This window comes from Copidosoma floridanum, unplaced genomic scaffold (genome assembly GCF_036245765.1).
Source record: "Copidosoma floridanum isolate Cflo_tuat_1 unplaced genomic scaffold, Cflo_Japanese_pri ptg000004l, whole genome shotgun sequence".
In the NCBI taxonomy this organism is placed as follows: Eukaryota; Metazoa; Arthropoda; class Insecta; order Hymenoptera; family Encyrtidae; genus Copidosoma; species Copidosoma floridanum.
Window position 1 is genome coordinate 39,157,216 of NW_028321881.1, and position 13,422 is coordinate 39,170,637.

General features: G+C 31.1%; 1 protein-coding gene across 1 annotated transcript; it reads right to left on the reverse strand.

Annotated features, from left to right (window-relative positions):
- Nucleotides 1-697: 697 nt before the first annotated feature.
- Nucleotides 698-10,645, reverse strand: LOC149375853 (aminopeptidase Q-like). The gene is made up of 10 exons (XM_089597124.1): nt 10,597-10,645; nt 7,960-8,211; nt 7,181-7,343; nt 6,914-7,088; nt 6,665-6,803; nt 5,287-5,553; nt 4,846-5,126; nt 1,519-1,709; nt 1,285-1,441; nt 698-877 (listed from the first exon to the last, which is right to left on the reverse strand). Exons 1-10 carry the CDS (start codon nt 10,643-10,645, stop codon nt 698-700), a joined length of 1,854 nt encoding a protein of 617 aa, XP_089453250.1.
- Nucleotides 10,646-13,422: the final 2,777 nt, after the last annotated feature.

Sequence of the window (13,422 nt, forward strand, 5' to 3'; positions counted from 1 at the left end):
AATGGGTAAAAGGGTAGAACGTAGAACAAAAATAACAATGAAAATGGAAAACGAAAATGTAATGATACGAGTGATCTTAAAAGTTAAAAAATGTAATCTTTTCAGTAGTTTTTGATTTCATTTATTACGTATGGTGCAGTCATTTCATTCATTACTTATGTTATTGCTGCACGAAAAATTTCATATGCAAGACGTTTAATCTTTGTGTGTGTGCGCGCGAGCGTGTGTGTATGTGTAAAATCATTCGATGTATTCATATTTTTTTTCAAATGAATTTTTAAGTTAAAGTAAATATTATTTGTGCAATTGTATTCAAAATAATATAAACTAAGAACGAAGCATGAATGTAAGATTATGCGAGTAAAAAAATACAGGCAATAACATACTTAATAATATTTTTACACTTATGTATTCCCATACATCATAGATTTAAAACCCTTTCATCTTCTTTACATCCTTGTATAAAGTTATAAGTGACTAAAACTTAATATCCAGGCAACGACATCACACGTTAATCTATATGATGTATCATACCAAAAGGTCTACATGTGTATTGTACACTAAACTTAATAATTCACTAATATATTCAAGCTCGTATCTAAGTGTGTTTATAGTTGCAGATTCAAGAGTAGATCTGCGGTTAATACACATAAATAAATAAATTATTGATCCTACGAAGCAAACGTGTACCGATGCTTTAAAAGATTTGCTTATAAATACACATCCAAATATTTTTTATTAATCCCATCATCGAATTCGTCATAACCTTGATTAATGTATTGTTATATTTTTCGAGCCATTTCTCTTTTTCCTCAGCTTTGCTGATACCACGAAGAGTTGTTTTCGAGTAGTAAGACATGAATTTCGGCGATTTTAGCTAAAAAGTATTAGAAACATAAGTAATTTTATTCACAATTACTTATATTTATATTTGTATTATTATAATTTATATTAAAATGTAAAAACAAAATTTACTATTATTTGTTGCTCTCTTGTTGTTGTCTTCATTGCAATGGAATGGAGAATAAGTTGTAAGGGTAAATTTCTACGAAACGTAATAATTTTATTATAGGTATGAATTGCAGCACCAAGGACAGATAAATATTTCAAACAGATATCATACCTATTATTGATTTCAGTTTTAGGTAAATCATTCATAATAAAATGAAGAACAGCATCAAGTCGAATTTTATTATGATCCACCATACTTTGAAGAATGTAATAAATGTATTCAAAAGACGCTGCCACGTTTAATGTTTTAAGATACTTCATTAAAAAATTTACATCGCTACTACATCCTAAGATTTGCAGCAGCATAAATTTTTCATTCCTACCATAAACATTTTCTAAGGTCATGTTAAAAGATTCGTAAAATCCATCAAAGTTTTCAATCTGTTGTATACCATGACACATAACAGTCATCTTCAATCTTGGAGCAATACTAAAGTAGATTAACACTTAAATTTACGATTATGAGATTTTAAAATTTCAAGCAAAATACAAGTGGTGATTAAATACCTGGCATTGTTAGGATCCTGTAGTATATCCTTGAACTTTTTTAATGACATGTTTTTGCAAAATGTGTTGCCTGTTCTACAAGCTACGGATACAATTCTTGCTGTGCATTGTCTCGTAAATTCATCATCAGACATATTTTCCTCGAAACCAATACTTTCGACTATGTTCTGAATATTTACCGATACATATTTCTAGGAAAAAAATAGTTTTATCAAGTGATACATTATTTTGATGATAATCTTGAAATTAAAGTGATACAATATACAATGTAGTCCAATCCCAAATATTCCGATCCATAAAAAATACATGTACTGTGCGATCATTTTTTATGTGTCTGAGACACTGTATCTTACCACATCATGATACGAAGAAAGTAAAACTCCCTTAACAAGTTCAAATATTTATATACATACATAACATTTAATATTAAGTATTCAAGAGCGTTAGTTCAAAAACAGCGCACAACAAAAACATCTCAAACATGGAATATCACTGGGTTATATTGTGATAACATGTTTAAAATTTTATGAAGATTGACCGCAGTGTAAGTATAGACAAGCTAAAGGAACACCAGGCCTATTATTTGATTGAAAAAAAGCCTTGAAAGAAATGTTTTCTAAAAACTAATCTTTCAGGTAGAATCACAGTATTTATATTACCTATATTTAGCGACTCTATTAAGAAGATTCAACGATTTTCTTACGATGCAGACAAAGCAGTGAAACTTTAAGCAATGAATAATTTACTGGAATCTATAAATTTCAGGAAACTGTGTGAATTTTTCAATATTTTTCACCACAAATTTTGTTATTAATAAAAAACGAGCCTAAATGCATTGTTGTCTTTAAAAGCTTGTACTAAGAGTTGAGATTTCATCAATGAAGAAATTTGTTGAAAAAAAATTTTTTTTAAATTCACACAGTTTCCTGATACTTTGAATAGTTATTTTCGTAACTTTGACTGTTCTGTCTGCATTTTGAAGAAACCATTAAACTTCATTAGTGCAGAACACTTTAGCCATGTATGTGAAACAGAATCACATTATCAAGCGCTATAGATCAAAAAATGTAACTGAAATGGTGATATTTAATTTGATTATAGTTATTTTAGTATTGCATTTGATATTCGATATTTGGAACATTACAACAATACTGTAAAGAAAAATAAACTACAATAAAAAGTTGTTTTTGATGAATTCTACAACTTGAGTGTTCAAATTTTTTTCGCAAATATCAAATAAAAAAGACTGACGTTCTTCAACGATTTTTTCGATCGATTTACGACAGTAACAAAGGGGAAAATCCATAGCATAAAAAATGTACCATTTAGTAAGTTCTACAACTCTTGTATTTAATATTTTTCCTACCTTGAGCGTTTTTGAGAGGCTGGTATGCTCTCGGTAGGAAAAATAGCATTCTCCACATAAGCGCCATCGCTCCGTGGCTACCTTACGTCCCTCGGGCCCTGCTTCGCAGGTTCCTTGGGCCGCAAAATAGCCCTGGAGACGATGGCACTTATCTGACGAAAACTACTATTGTTCGTAACTGTCAAATGAAAAAGGCAGATGCTATAAAAACGATTTTACCCGTTTTTTAAATAATGTTGTTGCAATTAAGAAGAACTATACAGAAAAGAAAAATTTAGTAGATAAAAAAGTTGTAAGTGGATGAAATTTATAAATTTTGTATCAATACTTTGTTGTAGAATCTCAAATCTCATTTTTTTTGTGTAGAGAAACAACTATTTTTTTCCTGTTGTAATTAAATGAAAAGGTGTATTTTATCGAGATTTGTAACTTTGTCTGTAAACTCAATCGTGTAAAATGTGTGTGTTATAAATGACAGCTAAAAAACTATTTTAGATTCCACATAATACAGTGGTAAACATAATAGGTAATTTTTTTCTTCGGTGAAACCTGTGAAAATTAACAATCAACGTCAAGAATAAGCAAGAAGTTATTATGCTCCCAATTAGAGCTTAATCGAATGATAATCACCCAAGGTATTCGAAACCTTTATTTTGTACATTCATAGATTCATACATAATATACCGTAAAACCAACTCAAACCACTCTAGTATTAGGTTCAAAATAATATACTATTTTTGCCTGCTTCCATCAAAAGTTTGTATTTTCTGTGTCTGTACAACATAACCTTACAATTTTCAACTTCAGTAAAACACAAACTTTCAAGCGTGTGTATGCAAGAAAATAGCTGACGTACCTTGGCCGTAGAGTGCACTACCACCACTTGTGTGTCTTTACCAGCAATTAGCCACGCAAGCGATAACTAGTTTACTTTCTGGGCTAGGCACGTAATATACTATTACATAAAAAAAAATAGACGATTTAAGAGTGGTTACACTTTTTGTTCTGACAAAAACATGAGACACTTTTAATATGATTTACGGTAGTACTGTCGTATATTCATTGACCTACAAAATTTGAATGAAATTAAACATATTAGATTATAAGTACCCAAAAATGAGCCAATTTTGTGGACTTAAAGTGTGTAGGAAGAAAGCCATGGGCATTTTCCTACTTATCCGTTTAAGGGAGTTCTATCGGTTACAGAATTAACAATGAGAAATTAATGAAAATTTATTTACAAATAAATAAAGTCTTGAAAGTACGAGGGTTCCTACAGGAGCCGAGTAATTAATATTCATATTTAGCTAGTTTTTTCACGTGCGCTTATGGGGCTATCATCCTTTTAAGCACTTCTATTGCATTTACCTCGCTTATTAACAATAAACTTTAGATAAAAATTGTATGGATGATAAAAAAATATCTAATCATCGTATTTAATTTTATTGAAGATTTCGAGGGCACTAGTGAAAGAAAAAATTAATTTATAACCGAGGTAAAAACTACAAAAGGTTATGTTGTCACAGGGGAGCGAAAAGTACAGGCGACATACTAAACTATAGAGAGCGTTGCATGGACTATAGCCAGGGATCGAACCTCTAACACATAATCTTATAGAAGACGACGGTGTATTACGTGTTTCAAAAAACTTATGTACGAGATATTTATAAAAACTTACAAAGAGTCTAAAAACATAAATTACATTTTGATTTTCTCAAAATATTTATTTGGTCCCTGTGAGATCCTTAATTAGCGATTGAGTGAATAAAATTAAGAGATTAAGTATGGCTATTATGTATATGTATAGATTTACTAATTAGTTCTAAAATTTGCCTTCATAAAACTAATATTCACAAAAAATAACTAGTCAACACCAAATAAATAAAAAATGTATTTTTCTTAAACTTCGTGATTAATATAAGATAATTTATGTTGTTCGAATACTTGAAAAATATAGTCACCTGGAAGATTGAATAGCTTTCTTTTCTGTTCTCTAGCTTTTCGTCTAGCCATTCTAGGATAAGTAGACCTGGATACCAAGCAAGGCAGTTTGTTTCGTTTCGTAAGTAACTGTGTAATTTGGTAAGAGTTTCCAAATCCAAGATTTCTTTTTGTACCAAGAAGAAGACGTCACTTAATAATTGAACGCGGTTAAATAAATGTATATTTTCACGATTAGGTGATGTGAGGTACTCTATTATCAGTTTCCAGTTTTCATTATCATAATTAATTCGATAGAAACCTAAAAATGCAGATGATTTATTTATACAACTCATAGCTTCAAATTTCGCAAAATCTTAATTAGATTGTTTCATTGACCTGTAAGTTGCTTGTTCAAAATTATCCAATCACTAGGCTTAACATCAGTAAAAATTGTCATTGAACTATTTGTAAGCCAATACTTTGCCGAAGTATTTTTGAAATCTTCCCTGCACTGGCATAGTTAATCGGAATATGCCACTTGTGTTTGGTGCGCTTTTCTGTGCTATTTGCATTGCCAAAAGAACTCTCTTGTTTGAGCTCTATTTTATTGATCATATAATTTCTTTTAATACTAACCAACGGATAGTCTTTAAAGTTCAGCCAAGAATCCATAATTGGTTTTATTTCCAATGGGATATTTTTTTCATTCACAACTTCTTGGAATGCCTGGTAAAAATCATCTAATTCTGCATTTGCATGAAAACTATTTAAAGACAAAATGTAATTCTTTAATCTAGTCAATTTTATAATTAAAATTTGTCAGCAGTAGGCATATTTACGTCTTATTTAAATAATATTGTAATCCCTTTTGAAATACTGGTGCCGCAAGTATGTGTTGCAGGATGCGTACAATACACGCTCCTACAAAATGAAAAAACAACTTTGTTTTTCTTCTTACGCTATTACTGCAGACAATGGAGCATCATCAGCGGAGACCATCACTACATGTGTATGCAGGTAGTTCTTAATTTAATGCGCTTGATACTTCATATCTTTTCTTTTTATGATGGATAAAAGATATTTTAAATACTGTCTCATTGACTACCTTTATCTAAAAGAGTTCCATAATTTCACCCAGGTGCGCACTTGTGGAGTTAGGGCCTATACAGCAACGCACAATGCACAAGAATAGCATGGACTGGTATGAATGTATCGCCGAAAACGCAAAGCACACCGCTTTTGTACGTTGTGTACTCGTTAAATTTGAAATAGTGACTATTCATTATTCTAAAGTGAGTATTCACTATTTGAATAAGTTATAAGTATACAACTTTGAAATAGTGAATATTCACTATTTCAAATAGTGAAACTATATTCACTATTTCAACTAGAGGATATAAACTATATGATATCGTTAATATTCACTTATTTGAAAGTGAATTCATTTACTTTCAAACTAGAGAGTATTTTAACTGTCAATTTAGAGAGTATGTAGATATATTATCCAATGCTACTCTTCTGCGTTAATGTGCGTTGCGGCTACTTGCTGTATAAACCTTTAGGATAATACCAAAAAAAGTCTCTGTAGTACAAGAACCACTATAAAATTTACATAAAAATCTATTTTGGGTCAGGCGGTATTCAGCATAATTTTTAGGGTGGAATTATACATAAAAAATATCTAAGTAAATCTACAGTATTTAAGTGAGCTGAAATCAAAAACCCTTGACCTTTTAACCGATGCAGTTTATCGTTTATCGTGCTTTGTCATTAAATATTTAGAAATAAAAGTAAATTTCTTAACGCATGTAAAAATTAATGTTCTCAAATTTACTTTTGTCTTTTATAGCTAAGGACCGGAATATGTATATCTCATTTCAATCGGATTCGTCACTTTTTGTAAAACTTTAGGACTAGAACGACCATAGGCTCTTAGTGATATATCGGTTAGAATATCTGTGACGAAATGGTTCATTGATACAAACTTCGGCTGAATCTAAATTTAAGATTTGTTAAAGAAAATACAAATTGTTCATTTGAGTCACATGTGAGTCTCATAGAAAAACAACATAGTAATAGTATATGAAAGAAAAAAAAGCAATATACCTCGTCGAGTATGTAATATGACATGTACTGGGAAATGCATTCACTAAGCCAAATAAAATTCCACCATTTTGGAGTAGCAATGTTCTCAAACCATTGAAGTACTAATTCATGAGCTATTTTTCTTGCAGATGAAAAATAAACTTCTGAGTATTCTAACTCAAGCAGTAACTTCGATCTATGGATTTTTTTTAAAGTAAAAATAAAATTAACTTTAATTTTAACTCAGTACTTGACTAAACCCGTATATATATACATAAGAAACATTACCCATAAATTAGCAGTCCCCAATTTCCTATTACTGAATTTAAAGAAGACGTTAACACGACTAGATCCAATTTTCCAATTTCATCCTTGACATTTGTCAATTTTTCCAGCTCTTTGTGAATCTTCTGACTCAAATTTAATGCTAAAACAGCGTGTGGAAGTAATTCTGAAATGGTATTTACTGTAAAATTTTTAGCCTCATTGCTTATGCTTGTGAAATCACAAACAACAAAAGCTAATAGATGCACTGACATAGGTGGAGTCGTTTTAAATGATGTCGTAACAGTCCCACCATGATTAATAATATTTTTAATCGACATATTTGAAATAGCCGTGTAGTTTTTACTGTGACTTACTGTGACATCGAAGGTAGCCTTATAGTTTGGTTCGTCAAAGCAAGGCAACACAAGACGCGCATAGGTTGGTTTGAAATTTGTCAGTACGTAAGAACTGAAATTACAAAATATTCTTCGCACACATTTTTTACTTTATTACTTTAATATGTCCTACTACCAAAGATAAAACTCACGCAATCTTTCCCAAATTATTCGTATAAAATTGAGAGAAAAGTCCAATTTTTGATGTGTTAGAAATATTACCAGTGTAATTTATTTTTAAAAAATACTTTCCAGCAGAAAAATTAGCAAGATGATTTGAAAAATGTACAAAATATTTACTTGGCTCAAAATTGACTGTAAAATTATTTATTGAATGTCCAAAGGCATTTCGTAAAGAGCAATTTTCACGACCAAATAACAATCCTTGAGAGTGCAATGTTATACTTCGCACAGGTTCTTCTAATTTTAGTTCTATCTCTACTTCACTTGCGAATATAAAACTTTGTTCAGCATATTCCTCTGTAAAGTAGGGTGTTATCAAAATCTTGTAATTTACAGGTTGGACAACTGAAGGCAACCTATGAATGCCATTCTTCTCAGATCTCTTCAGACTAAATGCATGCACATGAACGCAAAAGCAGATAACTATGGCGCAATCACCTTCATTTGAGTTATTTATTATTAGTTGACCAAAACCTGATGGATAAAGTTAGTTTATCAATATTTTTAAAATCAGAAAACAATGTGTTCTTCAACTAATTAACTTGAAATTGTATTAGATTACTGCTTTAAAGAGGTTCAATAGTTTTATATGCGGGAAAACGCTGAAATTTCAATATACGTCTAAATAGTGGTATTTGTTTCCGTAATTCCATATTTTTTCACTGCACATAGAAATAAATTCTCAACTCTAACATATTCTCTGTTAAATAATAAATTTAAACTATTATAGGTTAAAAATATTTTTTTTCAATGCAGGAAAAAAATTTAGCGATCAAAATTTTACTCAGTTTTGAAGAAATGGGTTCATTACAAAATATAAGACTTTTGTCACTAGTAAAAGGTGTGAGAACAAAATGTCAACAGTCCGTCGAACGACAAAAAAGTATTTTGGTTCTTATGTTAATTACGTTATCCGTTGACTAATATAACATTGAGAATTTGAAAAGTATCGAAAAATTTGAAAAATACATTGTTACAGAAATATGAATGAAGAATATAAGATCATAAAAATTAGTTTTAATTACCTGTGGTGTTGAGAGGGTTTTACGGTCTATAAATTTTCTGAAAAATTCAACAGAGCATTAAAGAGACAAAACTGACATAAAATAAAGTATGGACACCAGTTATCAAATTTCAGGGCGACTACAATTTCCGGTGTTCATGGCATGTTTCATATGGTTACATAGTAAGTATATAGGCCTGCAGTTGTTAGACCCCAGAAATCGTAGTTGTATTAAAATTTTTGTCAATAAAACTATTTTATAGTACCAAAATTCAATTTTATTTTTTGAAAATTAATTATGAAGATTAAGCGCTTCAATCTTAGTTAGAATGAACACCCATTTCTCAAATAAATTATTTTCAAAAAAACTTGACCATAGGGGTAAACGGTACAGTTATGGACACCTTAAGGTAGTGATTGACCCCTGTATAATTTGTATATCTATATATAAAGGCTCCATTTAAAAATGCATGTGGTGGTCAATCACTATCGGGGGGTCAACAACTGTACTCTTTACCCCTAATTGTTTCCTAGGAATATCGTTACCTTATCAACCGTTAAGTTTTTCAACGATGAGAGTCATTCTGAACGATATCTTTTTTTGCTTTATTTTAGAAAAGAACTTACGTGTCATAATATGTATTATTTAGATTGCTGCTTTATCCAATTCAATGAATACTGAGAATTTTAAAAATTCATAATCAATGACAACATATTCTCGACAAAAAGTAATTAGATTTATGTTGTTGAGAAAAAAAATGATAGTATATATTTGTTTTAGAAAAATTTTTTCTAAGTTTATTTTGTTGACTTAGAATATTAAAGTTTTCTGGAAATTTTCGCTTAAAATGAAACTTTGAAAAAAAAAATTTGTTTGGCATTATAATGATAAGAATTTCTTTGAAACTTTTTTTTGACAGATATTCATACATTTTAAAGACGTTTCCTGACCTCCATGCCCCACCGTTGTGCTCAACTAAAACTGCGATACCCTTAAAAAAAGAACAAAATATAATAAAAAATAAGACCATACAGTATAAGAATAAGAATATAAATACTTTGAAATTTTAAAACTTTTTCCGACTATTTTCCAACAACATTGTAAAGTTTTGTAAATTTAAAGGTTATCATTTTCAGAGAATAAATAACAATTTTTTCTAACTCGTAAGAAAATTAGAAGAAATTCAGGTACTGAGGATATAATGCTAAGTTTCGCGATGCGTGGGAGCCAAGGATTGTCCATAGATACGTGGCGTTGAATAAGTTCACTATAAATTGGATTGTTTGTGTACAAAACCATTAAATCTCCTTAATTTACTAACATATGGGTTTATTCAAATCCATAGAAAGAATTCCTTTTATGTACTACTATCACGTACAAATTTTCTGAGATACTAATTATGAATGTAGCAATAAAAATGAGCAGAAATACCAAATTCTATGAAATCATAAATGAGCAGATATTTAATTGAATGACCAAATTTATGTAAATCTTACAAAGCCACTTATCCATTACACCCTCTCTTCCGTACAAAACTATTGAACCACTCTATAACCTGAGATGCTAAAATGGAGAAAAGAAATGGTAAAATGCATCGTTACCTTGAATTTAAAACCAAAAAATTTTTCCTGTCTTTTTCCTTTATAGTAGCTTAACCAACTTCATACTTTAAAAAAAAATTTCTTCTACTAGTTTTTGGTCTGAAACAACTTAAAACCTCAATAATGATCACTATTTTAATTAACCCGACTAACATGCAGGGACTACTGATGCTTAACGGCCTGGACATACTTAGAGCCCAAAAAATAACGATAACAGAACAAGACCTCTAGCGTCTATAGAGAAAAATAAGTACCTCTGCCCCCTCCTCTTTCCGAAGTTGTGTAGCACTGATTACTTCCCATGTCAAGTTTTTCAACCCGATAAAAACGATTATTATTATCTCCCACTACTATACGAAGAGTGATAACTACAGTCTTGTTTTACTGTATTTTATAGAAATTTACTTTTAGTATGAATGACCTTTAACCAACAAATTCCGTGTTTATTGGAAATATACTTGATTTTAAGCTTTTATTAACAGAGTTCATCCATTATTAAATCTTTGAATCACGTTGACTGAATAGTAACGAATGTTATTTAGAAGCTATTTTGGAGAAAGTGAAAAAAATGGAGAGAAATACAAAAAGAAACCTTCACGTGGATTTCAAAAACCTCTTGTCTGTTTTATTTTACGATATTTTAATCGTCAACTTTTTCTTTTAACCTTTTTAAGGAATAATATTTCGCAACATGTGAAATGTGGTGCTTGATGCTATTATGAACTTCAGGTAATGCGGTAACACTAACTTCATTACTTTGCATGCTAACTTTTAGGGTACGGAAAGGAATGTTCACTTAAATTTTTAATGTACAAGTAAAAAGGGATTTTTTTCCACAATATCTTTAAACATGCCCGCACCAAAACTCAAGTTAACTACTCATGCCATTAAAACTTTCTTCTTACTGGATATCTCATGACCCGCGTACTGATATTGTTTACAGTAGGTACACGTACAATTTTCTTATTTTGACGTAATAATACTATTGGTTGTAGGTGTAAAAATTTGATAAATTACACATGTTAATGAATTCATCACATATACTTACAGACTATTTTTGTCTTTTTTTTTTAATGGTTCAATTATCAAATTCTTAGTTGATTTAGATGAACTGAATTTATGTGAGAATGTATGTCGTCACCAAACTGTAAGATTTTGACTCGTTGAGGGGTGCCATTATTAGCGAATTGAGGAAATTTAAAGTGTTTAACTGCTATCCTCACTGCGCCACCACTAGACAGAGTATAGGCAATAAGGGCACCGCACTTCCCACCGTAACCTTAGTTTTAGTTTTTCAGCACTTAATGCTCATCGTACAAGTGCCAATAATTTTTTTTCTTTTTCTCAAAACAAGAACTGGAAATTTCAGAAAATGCGGTTAATAGGTAATATTTAAAGAAAAAAAAATTGTTTGTTCTCAACCAAAAGCTAAAAATTTTTTCCACTGTCAGACCTCTTCGTCAGTCAAGCGGTGAAAAAAAATTGAGATCAATGCCAATTCACCTTCATCTTGTTATGAAACGAAGATTCCCTCTTATGCCGGATTTCGATTAAATGAAGCGCTTGATCTTCTCTAAGAGTTCGTGTACAAGATTTGACATCCATTACCCTTGAAGGATTGTTTCCTGAAGGTGAAATATTTAAAATATATATAAACTTAGACTCTGTACCAATTCTAGCTATTGTCTTAAAAGATCCTTTGGTACCGTCTGTCGTGATGGATTATTGAAACGATATCTTTTTAAGGGGTTCATTTTGAGGTATCATATGGTGTCACCCTGAATCGATGTTATAAAAAAAGTACCGAGCCTTGGATCTTTATAATGTACAATTTACATAATCTCAAGAACAAACAAAACAATGAAAAAACCTTAGCATCGCCATAGGTGAAACTCACAGCGGGTGTTATTATTACATCAATTCAAATTACCCGGTCTATGGACCAAATACGAGGCTGCCTTACTTACATGGCACAAAAGAAAACAAAGATTCGTAGGAAAGCAATCGCTCTCCAAAGATTTGTTCAAAAAATAAACGAATAAAAAGTATGGAGCGAGCGACGGAAATCAAAAGGTAAGAGGAGAAGGAGAAGGACGATTGTCGTGCGTCATTTTCTCACCGGCAACGCGAGCACATAACAATAAATCCTCAATTAGAGGCCGGTCTCCTCCTCTCCCTTGCAAGGCTGGAATTAAAAAGAGCAATGGGGCGGTGCATTACGGAGATAGCCGGCGAAGCTGCTGCTGTTCCAACAGAGAGCTTTCGCTTCTCCCTTCATGACTTATGCAGCCCATACATCTGAGTCGATTAGGTTCATAGGCGCACACGCAAGAGGAGAGCGTCAAATGGCAACCGAGCAGCTGTGTTGCAAAATTACCATCGGTTCAAAAATTTAGTCAGGTTAGAAAAAAGATTACCATCCACTGACAGTCAATGATCAAACTATTGTTTCTCGTTGCAAGACCAACAAAAGACTTCGTATTGAAAAATATAGACTTTCTAGTCTAAAAACGTATGGTCTCTTGAATGCGACAAATACATTCGTGTTCAACTCACCATTGCTCAACAAAAATCAGCAATATATTTTTTTTTAATAAGAAATATACTTGAAGGTATATAGTTTTTTAAAGTCGAAAATAAATATTGTATGAACCTTTCGTTCGCGAGATGACAAATATTGATCACACAACATAGGAAATCTGACTTTTTTTTGGGTCGGCTAATATATACTTTTTTCTTAACTTAACGATTTCCATATTTCTTTTAATGTCCATCAAGTTTCTCCAAATCCATACAGCAATGGAGAACCGATATAGGTACAGTTCGTCAGAATAGCTGTTAAAAAAATGTATAGATATATAAATATACAAATATTTAAAAGGTCCTACAAGAGATCCCTAGTAAGTTTTTTTTATTATAATTCAAATTAGTACCGACATGATTTTTATCATCTGGAACACAGTGACATACTAAATTTTTAAAATACTTCAATAGACTGCTTTTTTTCTTATTTTTTAACACCAAGTATAATCAAACAAAGCTTCGCCAAAGTTCTTTTATCCAGAAACAAATTCTATTTG

Coding starts and splice junctions, on each gene's coding strand:
- LOC149375853 (XM_089597124.1), bottom strand. CDS start 10,645: ATGGGAAGTAATCAGTGCTACACAACTTCGGAAAGAGGAGGGGGCAGA. Junction 8,212..10,596: donor GGAAAGAGGAGGGGGCAGAG/GTACTTATTTTT, acceptor TTTATCCATCAG/GTTTTGGTCAACTAATAATA. Junction 7,344..7,959: donor ATTAGAAGAACCTGTGCGAA/GTATAACATTGC, acceptor ATACCATTTCAG/AATTACTTCCACACGCTGTT.